At 44.9% G+C, this 17,514-nt stretch overlaps 1 protein-coding gene across 2 annotated transcripts; it reads left to right on the forward strand.

Annotated features, from left to right (window-relative positions):
* Nucleotides 1-13,064: 13,064 nt before the first annotated feature.
* Nucleotides 13,065-17,141, forward strand: LYPD5 (LY6/PLAUR domain containing 5). 2 transcript variants are annotated; one of them, XM_055310525.1, is made up of 5 exons: nucleotides 13,065-13,189; nucleotides 15,121-15,266; nucleotides 15,585-15,761; nucleotides 15,978-16,124; nucleotides 16,321-17,141. In XM_055310525.1, the coding sequence occupies exons 2-5, from the start codon at nucleotides 15,203-15,205 to the stop codon at nucleotides 16,578-16,580; spliced, it is 648 nt and encodes a 215-aa protein (XP_055166500.1). In that variant the 5' UTR covers nucleotides 13,065-13,189; nucleotides 15,121-15,202; the 3' UTR covers nucleotides 16,581-17,141. The 2 variants fall into 2 exon arrangements, with proteins under 2 accessions (XP_055166500.1, XP_055166499.1); XM_055310524.1 differs by having other exon boundaries at nucleotides 15,138-15,266.
* The last annotated feature ends 373 nt before the right edge of the window (nucleotides 17,142-17,514 follow it).

Here is a 17,514-nt window from a genome sequence, read left to right on the forward strand (position 1 = left end):
GACCAATTGCAGTGATCATTTCATAATGCGTAAAAACATTGAACACTATCTTGCATACCTGAAACTAGTATCATAGTGTATGTCAATTATAATTGAATTTTAAAAACATTAAAACTAAGGGAAGATAGGCAAGGCCTACAGCAAATGCTATAAAATACTGGCTTTGAAAAATTGAAGACATAAATAAATGGACAGATATATCATATTCATGGATAGGAAGACTCTGTATTGTTGACCTGTCAGTGCTCCCCCAAATGAATCTATAGATTCAACCAATTCTCATAAAAATGCCAGCCAGCTTTTTAAAATATAAATTGACAAGATAATTCTAAAATTTATATTGAAAGGCTTAGAGTAGCCCTGACGATCTTTAAGAAAAAGGAGGAAGACTTATACCACTTTATTTCAAGACTTATTCTAGAGCTACACTAATTAAGTCACCATAGTAAAGACCTAAGGATAAACAAATACATTGATGGAATAAACCATATAACAATGAATATGCCCTGGTAGCAACCAAACAGAACCAATAATGGCTACAGAGTTATGCAATGTCCTGTAGGTCCCCTGCACTGTCTCAGTTTTGTTGATAGGTTTTGAGGAGGCCCAGAGTGGCTGGTGAGGAGCTAAGCTGGTTGGAGTTGGAGGCGGTGGGGGAGCAATGGACTGCCTGCCTGAGAGCTACAAGGTCTCCAAGGAGACCAGCGTGGATGCAATGAAGATGGCCAGAGAAGTCAGGGAGAGACAAGAGTAGACTTGCCAGATAGAGCACATAAAAATACAGGACACTGGGGCACTTGGCTGGCTCAGTCAGTAGAGCATGTGATTTATAATCTTGGGGTTGTAAGTTTGAGCCCAACGTTGGGTGTAGGGATTACTTTTAAAAAATAAAATCTTAAAAGAAAAGGACACCTAATAAAATTTGAATTTTAGATAATTAGGTAAGTATGCACCATAAAATATTTGGGACCTACTTCTACTAAAAATTATCCACTGCTTACCAGAAATACACATTTAAATTCGCATCCTATATTTTATCTGGCAACCTCAGGCAACGGGCAGTAGAATGGACTCAGGAAAGAAGGGCCAGGAAATGAGAGGCAAGGGAAGGTCGGCTTGGAGAGAGTTGGAAGCTGGAAGGAAGCAAAGAGAAAGAGATGAAAGGAAGTGGGTGGGAGTGAAAAGCAAGGCTGGGAAAATAGTTCTAGAAGTGAAAGAGAAGTAGGAGGAAGAAGGTTGTGCCTGAGGAGGAGGATGAGGGGGAGTGAGGTAATCTATGATGGGTGAGAGGTGGAAGGGCAGAGAAGGAGATCCTTGGAAAAGGTAGAGAAGTTTGGAATACAGAGGGATATTGGCACATTCAGAAGATTGTGGATAGGGGCGTCTGGGTGGCTCAGTCGGCTGGGCATCTGCCTTCGGCTCAGGTCATGATCTTAGGGTCTTGGAATAGAGCCCTGCGATTGGCTCTCTGCTCAGCGGGGAGTCTGCTCCCTCTCACTCCCCCACTGTGCACTCTCTCTCTCTCTCTCTTCCTCTCTCTCATAAATAGATGATTGATAGATAGATAGATGATGATGATGATGAAGATAGATAGATAGATAGATAGATAGATAGATAGATAGATAGATAGATAGATATAGTTGTGGATAGAAATGGAGGAACTCAGGGATCCAGGGAGACTCTTCTGAGTGTTCTTCCTAGCACTCACTGGAGATCCTCTGGTCCCTCCCCACACCAGTGCAGGTTGCGGGTGGGTGTATACGCTGGTGTGGCCAAAATATAGCCAAGTCCTCCCTGAAGTTCAACCATATCACCTCCTACAATTAGAAACTATGATCCCACCCTTCATTCTGACCCATTCCTGGAAACCTTAGTCTCGTTAGTTCTCAGGAACCTGGAAGGTCAAAGAGGGCAGGGCTCCCAGAGTACAGAAATTCCTGCCCTTCCTCACATCTGAAGGGAGCAAAATAACTCAGGGAAGAAGAAGGTTTCTCTTGAGAATACACAGTAAATGCAGGGTAGAGCCTAGTCCCTTTCTCACACCTGATCACCTTCCAACAACTCCTTCCACTTTGATTGCCTACCCCTGACCTCAAACATCCCTTTAGATGGCCATAAAATTCTCTTTTATTTAATTCCCAAGTCCTGGTCCTCCTGGCTGTGGATCACTTCCTAGAAGCTTTGTCTTCCACTTTGTTATGAACCAATCCTCCTCCCACACCTGCCCCATTTGTGTGTGGCTTTCCACAGTCACCATGTACAGTTGTTCATGTTGGACAATGCACAAGAGCACTATACCTAAGGAGGTGCCATTCATATCACAAACATATTAATTACTTTGAAAAAAAATTGTAAATATTTGTGTATTATCTTACTCTTTTGCTGACTGCAAAGTAAATTATAAATAATTTACCAGCATTTATAAACCAGCAGATGGCACCAAAGTGTCTTGATCCAACAAGGTTGATTGCTACTATTCCTCTTCCAAATCAGTTTGAAAATGTAAGGACCTTTTATAGGGACACAGGTAAACTGGACTTATCATGGTGATCATTGTGGTGATCATCAGCAATACACACAAATACCACGTCATTACATTTTACAACTGCAATTAATATTATACATGTCAATTAAACCTCAATAAAAAGAATTAAAAAATTAATAAAAACACATTTTAAAAAATACAAAAGAGAAAGAAAGAAAATGGGAAGACCTCATTGATCTCATATTGTCTAAAATAGGCTGTGCTTCTGCACTAGGATTTGCTTTTCACCTAATGTGCAGAACATCTTTAAAAAAATATCACCTTTCTTCCACAATAGGTTTGCCCCCAGAACACAGGTGTCATGAAAAACACCACTAAACCTAAACCAAAATGGAAAAGGAAATGACTTATGTCAACATCGTTGTCACTGGACACTTAGATTTGGGAAAGTCTATCACTATTGGTCATCTTATCTACAATTGTGGTAGGATTGATTAAAAAAGCTATTGAAAATTTTGAAAAGGAAGATGCTGGGATGAGAAAGGGCTCCTTCAAGTATACCTAGATCTTGGATAAACTGAAAGCTGAACATGAACTCGAACCATTGATATCTCCCTGTGGAAATTCGAGACCAGCAAAGTAATATGTGGTCATCATTGATTCCTCAGGACACAGAGACTTTATCAAAACCATGATTACAGGGGATCCCTCAGTGGCCAGCTGTTTGGCGCCTGCCTTTGGCCCAGGGCATGGTCCTGGAGTCCCAGTATTGAGTCCTGCATCGGGCTCCCTGTGTGGAGCCTGCTTCTCCCTCTGCCTGTGTCTCTGCCTCTCTCTCTGTATCTCTCATGAATAAATAAATAAATCTCTTAAAAAAACACATGATTATAGATACACCTCAGGCTGATGATGCTGTCCTGATTGTTGCTACTGTTGTTGATGAATTTGAAGCAGGTATCTCCAATAACAGACAGACCCATGAGCATGCCCTTCTGGCTTACATGCTGGGTGTGACACAACTAATTGTTGGTGTTAACAAAATGGATTCCACTGAGCCACCCAACAGCCAGAATAGATCTGAGGAAATTGTTAAGGAAGTCAGTACCTATATTAAGAAAATTGGATGCAATCCCAACACAGTAGCGTATGTGCCAATTTCTGGTTGGAATGGTGACAACATGCTAGAGCCAAGTGCAAACACGCCTTGGTTTGAAGGATGGAAAGTCACCTGTAAAGATGGGAATGCTAGGGGAATCACACTGCTTGAAGCTCTGGATTGCATTCTGCCATCAACTCGTCCAACTGACAACTCCTTGTGTCTACCCCTCCAGGATGTCTACAAAATTGGTGTATTGGTACTGTTCCCTATGGGCTGAGTGGAGACTGGTGTTCTTAAATCCAGCATGGTGGTCACCTTTGCTCCAGTCAATGTTACAAATGAGGTCAAATGTGTTAAAATGCACCATGAAGCTTTGAGTGAGGCTCTTCCTGGGAACAACATGGGCTAAAATGCCAGTAACATATCTGTCAAAAATGTTCGTTGTGGCAATGTGGCTGGTGACAGCAAAAATGACCCACAAAAAAAAAATGACCCACCAATGGAAGCAGCAGGTGATTTTCCTGAACCATGCTGGATATGCACTTGTGCTGGATTGTCACACAGTCACATTGCTTGCAAGTTTGCTGAGTTGAAGAAGATTGATTGTTATTCTGGAAAAAAAAAAGGCTAGAAAATTGTCCTAAGTTCTTGAAATCTAGTGATGCTGTCATAGTTCATATGGTTCCTCACAAGCTATGCATGTTAAGAGCTTCCATGGTGATCCTCCTCTGGGCTGTTTTGCTGTTTATGACATGAGACAGAAGGTTGCTGTGGGTGTCATCAAAGCAGTGGACAGGAAGACAGCTGGAGCTGGTAAGGTCATCAAGTCTGCCCAGAAAGCTCAGAAGTCTAAATGAATATTATCCCCAATTCTTGCCACCCCCGTCCTAATCAGTGGTGGAAGAATGATCTCAGAACTATTTGAGTCAAGTGACCATTTAAGTTTAACGGTAAAAGACTAATTAATGATAACATTGCATCTTGAGAACTTAAGAAGGAAAGGAGAATTTTTTGTGGGCAATTTGGTTTTTGTGTGTGCGTATGACAGTTTTAAGTTATTAGTTTTTTTAAGATTTATTTCTTTATTTATTTTAAAAAGTGGAGTGGGGTGGAGGGAGAGGAGAAAGAAAGAAGTAGACTCCTCGCTGAGTGTGGGGCCCGTTGAAGGGCTGGATCCCACAAACCTGAGATCACCATCTGAGTGGAAATCAAGAGTCAGAGGTTTAACCAACTTGAGCCATCCAGGTGCCTCTTAGGTTATTAGTTTTTAAAAATCAGTATTGTTTATAAAGGAATTTTTATTTTTTTAAAAAGATTTTATTTATTTATTTTAGAGAGAGAGAGAGAGAGAGAGAGAGAGAGAGAGCATGAGTGGGAGGGGCAGAGAGAGAAGGAGAATCTCCCCACTGAGAACGGAGCCCAACCCAGAACTCAATCTCACGACCCTGAGATCACCACCTGAGCTGAAACCAAGAATCTGTCAATCAACTGACTGAGCCACCCAAGGATCCCTAAGAGTACTTTTCAGTGTAGACAACTGGATCAAAAATCGGCCACAGAATTTTGAGACTCATTAAAACAAAAGTTTAATGAGAAAAAAAAAAACCTTCTTGGTGTCTGTGCTTTGGATGCATTTAATATTTTATATTACAGTTCATATTTTCTAATTATTGACTGTACCAGAATAGAATTATTGAATTCCAAATTTAAGTCCACAAATCCTTTCACTTGGCATGAATCACTATATAATAATCAATGCTCAATTACCCTTAGTAATCCACAAAGAATGTACGTGGGTGGAAATTGAAGAGTATTACTCAACAGTCTGTTGATTATATTATTATAGCAGTTGTTTATTATTGCTTTAACAATTTCATCAGCATAGAAATTAACTATTATTAAATTTTAATGACTTGTCATCTACATATTATTTTAAGATGTTAAGATTCTAGAGTAAAATGTTAACCCTCTTTGACATCTATAAAGAAGGAAACATATTCAGGATTAGAAAATAGAAAGCTCGGGATGCCTGGGTGGTTCAGTGGTTGAGCGTCTGCCTTTGGCTCAGAGCGTGATCCTGCAGTCCTGGGATCAAGTCTCACACCGGGCTTCCTGCGTGGAGCCTGCTTCTCCCTCTGCCTATGTCTCTGCCTCTCTCTGTATCTCTCATGAATAAATAAAATCATTAAAGAGAGAGAGAAAGAGAAAAAAGAAAATAGAAAGCTCTTTGCTTTAATAGCTAATAGAACTAATTAAATAATTGAATATTTTTTTTCAAAAAATAAGGTAGCAGGAGAAAAAAATTTCCACAGTGGTTATTTCAGCAGAATATAGCTGAATCCAAAACCATTAATGATTGACATGAATTTACTCTCTACTCTATGTAAACTGTGAAGGAAAATTTTTAAGAAATGAGTGGAAAAGGGTAAGTGAAGAATCCTTTCATTAATACACTTTTTGCCAATCCAACCATCAGACTCCTAAATTTAGGTTCTCAAAATGTCAGCATTTGAATATTAAACACTTAAAATCTTAAAAATTGCTCACTTTTTTCTAGTGGGCAGCAAAGCAAAGTCTATTGAGTGATAGTAAAGTTTATTGAGTCATAGTATAAAGCCCCCAAAAAAGGAGGCGGCCCAAGAGGGTTGCCCAAGAATTATTCACTTTAAATATGAAACTTTAACTTCTTTTTTAAAGCAGGCTCCACATTCCACGTAGACTCCAACAATGGGCTCAAACTCAGGAACCTGAGATCAAGACCTAAAGCTTAACCGACTGAGCCACTCAGGAACCCCAAGAAATTTTAACTTTTTTTTTTTTTTTAGATTTCATTTATTTATTCATGAGAGGCACAGAGAGAGTGAGAGGCAGAGACACAGGCAGAGGGAGAAGCAGGCTCCATACAAAGGAGCCTGACTTGGGACTCAATCTCAGTTCTCCCGGATCACTCCCTGGACTGAAGGCAGCGCTAAACCGCTGAGCCACCAGGGCTACCCAAGAAATTTTAACTTTTGAAAGACTTAGTGGTAGACAGAAACATCATTTCACACAAATTCTTCCAACTAGGGAATAAATTACCAGATTCGGGTAACTTTATTTCATCTCAAAGTATCCTATAATTAATCTTTGTTTTTCTGGAGATGGAAAAAAATACACTTGAAAAAGAGAATGTGTAAGGGCACCTAGGTGGCTCAGTCAGTTGAGCACCAACTCTTGATTTCTGGGACGCCTGGATGGCTCAGTGGTTGAGCATCTGCCTTTGACTCAGGGTGTGATCCTGGGGACTCGGGATCGAGTCCCATATCAGGCTTCCTGCATGGAGCCTATTTCTCCCTCTGCCTATGTCGCTGCTTCTCTCTGTGTGTGCATCTCTCATGAATAAATAAATAAAATCTTTAAAAAAGGACAAACATTATATTGTCTCATTCATTTGGGGAATATAAAAAATAGTGAAAGGGAATAAAGGGGAAAGGGGAGAAAATGAGTAGGAAATATCATAAAGGGAGACAGAACATGAGAGACTCCTAACTCTGGGAAACGAACTAGGGGTGGTGTAAGGGGAGGCGGGGGGGGCAAAAAGTGTATTGTGGGGGTGACTGGGTGACAGGCACTGAGGGGGGCAATTGATGGGATGAGCACTGGGTGTTATTCTATATGTTGGCAAATTGAACACCAATAAAAAATAAATTAAAAAAAGAAGTAATATAACATGCTTGCAGCATCTCATCCAATAACTGCTGTATGCTAAGTAATTATAAGAGATAATTTCAAATTGTTTATTACTTTTGATTTGTATACTGTCAGCATATTGACAGAATAAAATGTGCAAAAATAATTTGTACTCAAAAGAAAAAAAACTGTTGATTTTGGCTGAGGTCTTGATCTTTTGTGAGCTGAAACCCACCCATTGTGCTCCACACTAGGCATGGAGCCTATTGTTAAAAAAAAAGGAGGGGGTGGATCCCTGGGTGGCTCAGCGGTTTGGCGCCTGCCTTTGGCCCAGGACTCAATGAGTCCCAGGATCGAGTCCCAGGATCGAGTCCCAGGATCGAGTCCCACGTCAGGCTCCCTGCATGGAGCCTGCTTCTCTCTCTGCCTCTCTCTCTCTCTCTCTCTCTCTCTCTCTCTCTCTCTCTCTCATAAATAAATAAATCTTTTTTAAAAAAGCTAAAAAAAAAGATAATGTGTAGAGAGGGTGGTGGATACTTACAGTTAACAATACTGTATCCAACATTTAATTTGGCAATCCTTAGGCAACCCCTTCCCCCAATTTAGGTAAGAATAGGGACATACTCATATCAGGATGAAGGTAGTCCCAAAAACAGAGCCTAGAGTTTCAAGTTGCACAATGAAAAAGTCCAGGAGATGGGTTGCACAACTGTGTGAATACTATACTTGACACTGCTGAACTATAAAAAATAAGATCGGGTACAAAAAATATATATATATGTCAATGCTGCAGGCAGCATCTGTGTGAAATAACAAAAGAAAATATTGGCACACAATGTACATAATTCCGTTTTTGACAAGGCAATGACTAGGGCTCCAGAGCAAAACTCCACAATTCTGATAACTTATGAGAAAATATTTATGTAGAAATAAAGACTGGCCTTAGGGGTGCCTGGGTGGCTCAGTCAGTTGGGCTTCTGACTCTTGATTTCAGCTCAGGTCATGATCTCAGAGTCATGAGATTGAGCCCCACTTTCAGCCCCGTGTTGGGTTCTGTGCTCAGCGGGAAGTCTGCTTGAGATTCTTTCCCACTGCACCCCCACCCCCAGATCTGCTCACATGCACATGTCCTATCTCTCTCTCTCTTTCATTCTCAAATAAATACATACATACATACATCTTTTTAAAAAAAAGATTGGCCACATGTAATGTTACATATTATCTAGGGAATGGCATTTAAATAATCTTACAATCATAGCATGTTTCATTCATGGAATCATTTTGAATAAAGTAAGAACACTAGGGAATTTCTCCATTATTTTGGCTACAAAGCCTGCTTGTAGTTAACGAATTGGTTAAAAATTATTGCTAGATAGGCAGATTTCAGGACAGTACCTATTCCTATGTGTAAACACATTAGATAATTTTGTTTACTTTGGGGAGACAGACAATGATACATTTACTAAACTGCTGCACAAACCAAATCTGAGGGGAAAATCATTTGAGAGGTCAAGTATTTGTATGTGCACAAAAATTGAAAGGTTCGTGGAAGCTTATGGAATACAATAGATTTTGAAAACATCCTTAAGGCATTCAAACAGAACCTGCAGACACTCAAACATCAGGTAGTTGAGGACATCCAGACAGATGATCTAGTAGGCAGCTGGGGCTGGAGCAGAGACTCCAAGGTACCACCTCCTGATTCGTCTCCCCTTCTCTCTCCTTGGAGGAACAAATCCAACTGGTCAATGAATAATGCAGCAAAAATTTCTGCTATACTACTAATTTTTTTAAAGATTATATTTTTAAAGTAATCTCTACACCCAACATAGGGCTTGAGCTTACAACCCTCAAGCATGCTCTGTCAAGAGTTGCATGCTCTGTCAAGAGTTGCATGCTCTGTCAACTGAGCCAGGCAGACACCCCTATACTGCTGAATTTTTAAATATCATTCAAGCACTCTACAATTACCTTTCAACTTCTAGTAAATGTCAAATATACCGAAAATAGATTTTTTAAAAAGATTTTATTTATTCATGAGAGACAGAGACATAGGCAGAGGGAGAAGCAGGCTCCCCCTGGGGAGCCTAATGTGGGACTCGATTTCAGGACCCCAGGATCACACTCTGAGCCAAAGGCAGTCGCTCAACCACTGAGCCACCAAAGTGTCCCCTGAAAATACATTTTTATTTAAATTTTGTTCATTAACATACAGTGCAATATTGGTTTCTGAATTCAGTGATTCATCACTTATGTACAACACCCATTGCTCATCACAAGTGTCCTCTTTAATACCCATCACCCATCTAGCCCATCTCCATTCACCTCCCCTCCACCAACCCTCAGTTTGTTCTCTATTGTTGAGAGTCTCTTATGGTTTGTTTGCCTCTCTCCTTTTTCTTTTCCCCCCTCTCCCTATGTTCATCTGTTTTCTTTCTTAATTTCCACATGAGTAGGATCATATGGTATTTGTCTTTCTCTGACTGACTTATTTCATTCAGCATAACATATCCTAGCTCCATCTATGTCATTGCAAATGGTAAGATTTCATTCTTTTTGAAGGCTGAATAATATTCCATTGTGTATATAAACCACTTCTTCTTTATCCATTGATCTGTCATTGGACACTTGGGCTCTTCCTATGATTTGGCTATTGTTGATAATGCTGCTATAAATATCAGGATGCATGTACCCCTTCAAATCTGTATTTTTGTATTCTTTGAGTAAATACCTAGTAGTGCAGTTGCTGGATCGTAGGGTAGTTCGTAGGTAGATCGTACGGTAGTTATGAAAATACATTTATTGAAAATAAATTTGAAACTGTTCAGTATGCAAAGAGAAAACTGATTTGGTGGCATCATAGCATCAGGAATTCAATTTGAGGTAGCAAATGACCCCCTTTTAGAAACTGTTCATGACATTCATAAAGATTTGTAACTTAGAACATAAGCCAAAGGCACACTTTGAAAATCATCTACTCTTAAATGGTGTTTTAAGTGAAATTAATATTTAAGGTGAAATACTGCAGGAATGCAATTCAATGCCCTATAAGCACCAAAGAAGGAAAGTATAACACAAGTGATATGTTAAAAATTTTTGAGTCTTAGTGGTGAGCATGCTGTTCTTTGCAGGTTCGTGTATGTTTGAAAATATCTAATGGTAAAAAGTTTTAAAAACAGCACCTTAATGTCTACCAGCAAACATCCTCAGTTTCCACCCAATCTTTTAAATAATTATTTGGTTACTAAAGTTTATTACTGAAAAAAAAAATCCCTGGGTTCACAGGGAGCTCAGAGTTCATGTTGTCTAGCCCCATGTGGGTATAGAGCCTTGCCCAAATCCCTAGACCTAGATCACCAGGTCTCTCCTTGATTACCTTCTGCAATGGAGAGCTTCCCACCTAATATCTCACAGCCTCCAAAAGTACCTAAAGGTGACCCAGAATCAAAATCACATACACACAGCCACACACTCACACAGTCACTTACACACTGTCATACACACACACATACACACACACACATTCACACAATAAACTGGCGGGTCTGATGATTCTTCAAGCCTCAATCTCTGAAACTGTGAATTACTGTGAACACCTCCAAAGCCTCTACCATCCACAGGGGCTTCAGAAAAGCCAGCCTCCTTCCTTGGCCAGTCTCTACTCTGCAGGGGCCCTTAGCTCCACCCTGCCCCTGTGTGGCTAGCACCCAGCAGAGAGCCTAGGGCAGGAACAGGAGCTGCGGGAAGATTAATTTGGATGCAGAACAGGTTTGAGGAAGTGATGCTTGATGGGAGGGGCCGTGATTTGACAAGAAGATGACCATGCCTATGAGAGTCCAGAATCTGGTGAATGTCTACCATGCCTGGGTGTCTGCTGTCACAGAAAAATTGCACCAAACAAAGTTAAATAGGCACAGGAGACTTCGTTCAAGAGGATGGCAGGGGCACCTGGCTGGCTCAGTTGGTTAAGTGTCTGATTCTTGATCTTGGCTCAGGTCATGAGTTCAAGTCCCATGTTGGGCTCTATGTTGGGTATGGAGCCTACTTAAAAAACAAACTATACCCAATAGAGGAGAGACACTGAGCTTGACTCCACCAAAACAAAACATGGGAAGGATTTTAAGCCCTGGATGGGCAAGTGGAACAGTGCTAGTCAACAGTGGGGGGGGGGGTCCATGGGATGTGTCCAGCACACTATTATTTCTGAGTTTCCAGGTGTTTTTCTCTGAGATCAGGCCATCTGTATTTGCAAACTATCTTCTACTCAATTTCAGCTCCTATCCTCCCACAGAGCCTGGGAGACAGGGTGCTATCTCCCTCGAAGAGGATTTTTCAAAGGGAGGGCTCCCAGGTCCCTGAGAATGGCCTTCCAGGTTGTAAAGCTGCTAAGAGACTGGAAGAAGATTTACCCACATTTCAAAGAGACAGAGAAAGAATTCACAACACCAAGTTTTCTAAAATAAATGCCCTAAGGAGAGGGAGGTCAAGGGCCTGTAGCCAGGAAGGAAAATTTAGTGAAGCTCCAGGACCATTAATGGTCACTGCCATTATGTCAGCCCTGTCCCATCGTCTGTGGGTCTATGAATCTAGGTCTCTGCACGTGCTTGGTGCCCACCCTGCATGGCACAGTGAAGGGTGCGGTCCCAGCAGGCAGCTCCACCAAGAGGCAGAAGTGAGACAGGTCAGGAGGTGCTGACTGGGGGTCTCTACCCCAGCTCCAGCTGCCTGCGGGGGCATCCGTCTGTATGTCCCCCCTGCCCACGGGTCTGTCCGTGTCCTCGGGGAGCAGTGTGCCCCTCTGGTTTTCTGCCTATGTCTCTATCTCCTCCAGTATTTTTCTATTCATTCATTTAGTAATCTAATAAACATTTTTTTTAAAAATTTTTTTTTATTTATTTATGACAGTCACAGAGAGAGAGAGAGAGGCAGAGACACAGGCAGAGGGAGAAGCAGGCTCCATGCACCGGGAGCCCGACGTGGGATTCGATCCCGGGTCTCCAGGATCGCGCCCTGGGCCAAAGACCGGCGCTAAACCACTGCGCCACCCAGGGATCCCCTCTAATAAACATTTATAAATAAATATTTATTAAGTTCTGTTCATCAGGGTGTCTCTCTTCTCAGGTCTGGGTTTGTCTGGGTGTCTACAGTTACATCTGTCCACACTGGATATGACTGTCTCTGCATCCTGTGTGTCACTGCCTCCCCATCTGTCTGTCTGTCTGTCTCTGCTTCTCTGTTTGTATATTCATTGGTTCATTCATTCATACAACATTGCAAACATCCCCGAGGCCTCTGAGGAGTTCTCAGCCTGACAGGGGATACAGATAGGGTGACCATGGCTGGGAGACAGGGAGATGCCTGAGGCTGAGAGTGGGTGGATGAGTGGAGGAGACCTGGGTCATAAGAGGCTTCTAGGAGGAGGTGATGGTATTGGTCTGGGTCTGGGTCTGGAGATATGGGCCCAGCATTGGAGGGTGTGTGTGTGTGAGTTTATGCATAATGTGTGTTCCAGGATAGAAAGAGAAGAGAAATAAAGAGACCATATGTACCAACCTCAGACTGGAACACAATGTGGGGTTCAGGGTTGAAAGAGATACTGCAAATAACAAATTCCCCAAATTACAGGTTATAGGACTCTAGCTCCCTCTTCCCTCAGACCGGGAAATCCAGACCCCAATCCCTCTCCCTCCTCAGCACCAAGGACTCATCATGGCCCCATCATGATTACCTAGGAGGAGACCAGGAAGGGCGGGGGTGGAGGAATCCTGGGCAGGCTGGAGAGCCAGGATGCCTGGGGCTCAGCAGGGAGAACCAGCCAGACAGAAATCAGAGAAGGAGGAGCTGTCCTGGGTGTCTCAGCTCAGCTCCACAGCTGACTATGGGAGCCCCCAGAACCATCCTGCTCTGTCTCTTTGGGGCTGTGTTCCACCTAACAGGTACTCAGACTTTTGAGATAGGTGTTAAGAACGGTGGGGGGCTGGACTCCTGGGTCTGAAGAAGGAGGGGGCTGGGGGGCCTGGACTCCTGGGTCTGAGGGAGGAGGGGGCTGAGGGTCTGGACTCCTGGGTCTGAGGGAGGAAGGGGCTGGGAGCCTGGACTCCTAGGTCTGAGGGAGGAGGGGTCTGGGGGTCTGGGCTCCTAGGTCTGAGGGAGGAGGGGCTGGGGGCTGGATCCTGGGTTTTGGTGGAGGAGCAGCCTGGAGACTGTGTCCTTCTCATGCGTCTTCTCTGTTCTCCCATCAGTCATCTATCTTCTCTGGCATCTCTCTCCCCATCCCTGCAGCCTCTCATCCTCCTTGCCCACTCCCCCTTCAGAGGTACTTCTGGGGAACCCTGGGGGCTCTTTCCAGAACTAGCTGAGAACTTTGGCCTCATCCTCAGGCAACCCCTTCCCCTAGTTTGGATAAGGACAAGGACATAGTTGGGAGCAGAGCAGGAGAGGAGGCTAAGCCTGCACCCCGCCCATTGTGTATCTGTCTGCTTTTCCACAGAAGACACTTTGAGTTACGTGTGTGTCTTCGTGGGTGTGCCTGCTGGGTCTGTGTGCATGTGTCTGTTTCTCCATACCAGATTTCATATGTGAATAAGAGTTTGAACAAATGCTTTATGGGTCTGTTTTTCTCTGAGTTTCACTTTCTTTGTAAAAGAGATGTGTGTATAATTCTGTATATCCATGTCTCTTTGTGTTTGTACATCCATGTGATTGGCAGGCCTGTATTTATCTCTGTGTTCATATGTTCGGGTATTTTGATGTGTGTCTGTCTCTCTGTGTGTCTGTGCCCCATGTCTCTCTGTGTCTTGTATCTGTCTATGGTTTAAAATTGTATGTTCTGGGGAGCGCCTAGGTGGCTCAGTTGGTTAAGCATCTCCCTTTGGTTCAGGTCATGATCCCCGGGTCCTGGGATCAAGCACTGGGCTCTGTGCTCCATGGGGAGCCTGCATCTCCCTCTCCATCTGTTTCTCCTCCTGCTCCTGTGCTCACGTTCTCTCTCTCTCTCTCTCAAATAAATAAATAAAATCTTTTTTATGTTTTTGTAGGTCTCTTTTCTGTATCTCTAACTTTGCATAGTTGTGGTCTCTCATATTATTTGCATGTCTATGATTCTTAAGACTATATTTGTCTCTCTCTGGGTATGACTTCTTATGTCCCTGGGTCTCTCTGCATGTTGTTTTTGTTTCTGTTTTGTTCCACACATTTTTCTGTCTGCTAGTATGATCTTGCATATGTCTAGGTTGGGAGAGTTTCCACTGGAGGGCCTGGGTGGCACTGCTTTTATGTGTGATTGTAGAACTCTGCTGTTGAAGCTCAGGATACTCTGTATGTGTTTGTGAGATTTGCATAAGCCCGTGTCAATTTAGTTACTTTGTGTTTATGTCACTGTTTTAAGTGTTTTGTGTGTGTCTGTCTCACTGGGGCTGCCTATATGCATATATTTGCAGTATAAGATTGCACAGCCCATTGCCTATGCTGGAGTCTGTTTTCTACCCACAGCCTTTTAGTGCTACTGGACATCCTGAGTTGAATTTGGCAGAGAGGCTGGCAGAGCAGGAGTGAATCACTTCCTCCTTTATTTAAATCTTAGAGGGCTTCCTGGAAGAGGGTGGAGATCCAGAACAGCTTGGGGAGGGAAACCGGACTGGCAGATGCACAGAGGTCATTATTCTGCCAGAAGGTAGAGGCTGTGGTGACCAAGCACGGCAGCAGACCCTAGTTCTCTCTAGGCACCAAGGCCTGGCTCCCCTCGGAGCAGAGCCCCCTGGCTCCGAGGCTGTCGTTTGCTAGGGGGCTGAGGATGGGGGTGGGGGGGTTCCTGGACCAGGCTCACGTCTGTACTCCGGCCCCCCCAAGCTCCTCTCACCCCATCCAGCCCTCTTCTCTCCTCAGCGTCCCAGGCCCAGCAATGCTACAGCTTTCAACACATCTACTTCGGGCCCTTTGACCTCAGCGGCATGAAATTCCACAATGTCTCCTGTCGGCACGGATGCTCTGAGGCTGTCCTGTCCCTGGACACTGGTGAGGGACAGGAAGTGGCAAGGGGCGGAGGTGGACGAAGGGAGGAGGAAAGGGGGAGAGAGAAAGACTGGGGTGGGAGAGGGGCGCGCGGTGGGGTAGGAGGAGACTGTGGGAGCCCGGAGGAGGGGAGCAGAGGAGGAGAAGGTGGAGTAGGGGAAGGGAGTTTCAGGGAGAGAGGAAGGAGAGGGAAGGGCAGCAGGGAGAGGCGAGGTGAGTGCGAGAGAGAAGAGTGAGATAGAGGACGAGGAGGTTAGAGACCCGGAGGAGGAAGGCTGGGACCAAGCAGCGCCCCAGGCCCCCGTCCCCTCCCGCCCCCAGGGTACCGCGCCTCAGTGACCCTGGTGCAGAAGGGCTGCTGGACCGGCCCGCCTACGGGCCAGACGCTGTTCGACGACCGGGCGCTGCCGCCTGACTACTCGGTGGTGCGCGGCTGCACGACTGACTTGTGCAACGCCAACCTCATGACCCACGACTCCATCCCCAATCTGAGCCCGGGTGAGCCGGAGGGCGGGGGTGGCCACGGGGTGGGCTGGGAGGGGCCCCGACCCCGGCGGGGGAAGGGGCATGGCCTCCACTGGGCGCCTCCTCCCGCCGGCTGGGATTCAGGCTTTCTAGTCTGTGAGGCGTGGCGGGCGCCCCGATGCAGTGCGCCACCCACACGACCGTACCTCGCAATCATTACCTGAGTGTGCGTCTACACTCTCACGCCAGCGCCCAACCCTCCAAATCTCAGCGGCACGGAATGCTACGCCTGCTTGGGGATCCACCCGGAGGACTGCACCCCAGAGAAGTCCCGACAAGTCCGCTGTCACCAGGACCAAAGCGTCTGCTTTCAGGGCAATGGCCAAATGACCGTCGGTGAGGGGCTGGGAGCAGGGCAGAGCCTGGGCAAAGGATGTGAAGGCAGGGGAGGCCTGAGGGTAGCGGCACTAGACAGGCCTGACGGAAACATGGCCATTGGTCTGAAGGGGGAGGCGTGACTCTTGAGGTGGAGGTTCAAGTGCAGCTGCCTCTCTCTATTCTAACCCTCTCCTCGCTGCCCCCTCCCCTCCAGGCAATTTCTCAGTCCCTGTGTACATCAGAACCTGCCACCGGCCCTCTTGTACCATCAAGGGCACCTCCAGCCCCTGGACAAACATCGACCTCCAGGGCTCCTGCTGTGAGGGGCACCTCTGCAACAAGGACTCGGTGACCCAGCCCTTCACCTCTGCCTCAGCCACCACCCCTTCCCAGGCGCCCCACATCATGGCCCTGCTCCTCATGGTCCCCCTGCTGGTTGGCACTCTGGGAGGACCCCGTGTGCCTCTCCCTTAAACAGCCCCTCCAGCCTCTTTATGAGCAGGATGCTGGGGGCAGGCATGCCCCTGCTTCTCGCAACTTCAGCCTCTGTAATGTGGCTCACTGGGAAATGTTGTCAAACAGGAGTTGCACTCCTGTCTCTCTCTGCTACCCACCCCCCACTTCCCCACCCCCATCCTGTCCATACCTGATCAGCAGACCTGGGACAAATTGGGAAAGGACCCCATCATCCCAGGGTGGGGAGAAATAGCCACATCTTTGCCCACATGAAGAGCAATTCTGACAATAGCTATTACTGAGCACCAGTGAAGCCCTGGCACCCCACAACCCGGTTTCCTGTGCTGTGCTTCTGGAGCCAGCAGAGAACTATGATAATGTCTTTATTCATATCAACATGAGAAGTTCAAGAGGCAGCATATCCTAGAAGCTAGGAACCAAAACTCTGGAGCCAGCCTGCATGGGTTTGAATCCCAGCTCTACCATCTAGCCTGTGGCTAGTTACTCAATCTCTCTACACATGCTTCTTTGCCTATAAGGCAGAGGTGAAAATAAAACCTACAATAATGACAAGCCCTACTTCGAGGTGGTTATGGTCAGAATTTAATGAGATGAACAGGGACTGGTTGGGACACAATAGCCTGTCCAGCGTGAGTGGACTATTATGATGCCCATGAGCAAATGAGAGGTGAAGCCACTTGCTCAAGCTCATGTATCTGGTGAATTAAGAGCCAGGAGTGTGCCTCTCAACCTCATCATTTGCTAGGCAAGTCTACCTTCCAAACACGCAAGTCTTGATTAATTTGACAGAAAAGCACTCGAGGTGAGGCTGAACCCGGAAAAATTCACCAACCTAAAAAAAAAAAAATTCACAAACCTGTGAAGACTGGGGAAGATATCCTGGAAGAAGTGAATCATAAGCAAACTCCTAAAAGATAAAGAGCTCCTTTTT

This window comes from Nyctereutes procyonoides, unplaced genomic scaffold (genome assembly GCF_905146905.1).
Source record: "Nyctereutes procyonoides isolate TBG_1078 unplaced genomic scaffold, NYPRO_anot_genome, whole genome shotgun sequence".
NCBI classification, from domain to species: Eukaryota; Metazoa; Chordata; class Mammalia; order Carnivora; family Canidae; genus Nyctereutes; species Nyctereutes procyonoides.

What these genes read in the sequence shown, in the direction of transcription:
- LYPD5 (XM_055310524.1), top strand. Translation starts at nt 13,132, where the DNA reads ATGGGAGCCCCCAGAACCATCCTGCTCTGTCTCTTTGGGGCTGTGTTC. An exon ending in TGTCCTGTCCCTGGACACTG is followed by an intron (nt 15,267 to 15,584) that starts GTGAGGGACAGG and finishes TCCCGCCCCCAG; the next exon opens with GGTACCGCGCCTCAGTGACC. An exon ending in CAATGGCCAAATGACCGTCG is followed by an intron (nt 16,125 to 16,320) that starts GTGAGGGGCTGG and finishes CCTCCCCTCCAG; the next exon opens with GCAATTTCTCAGTCCCTGTG.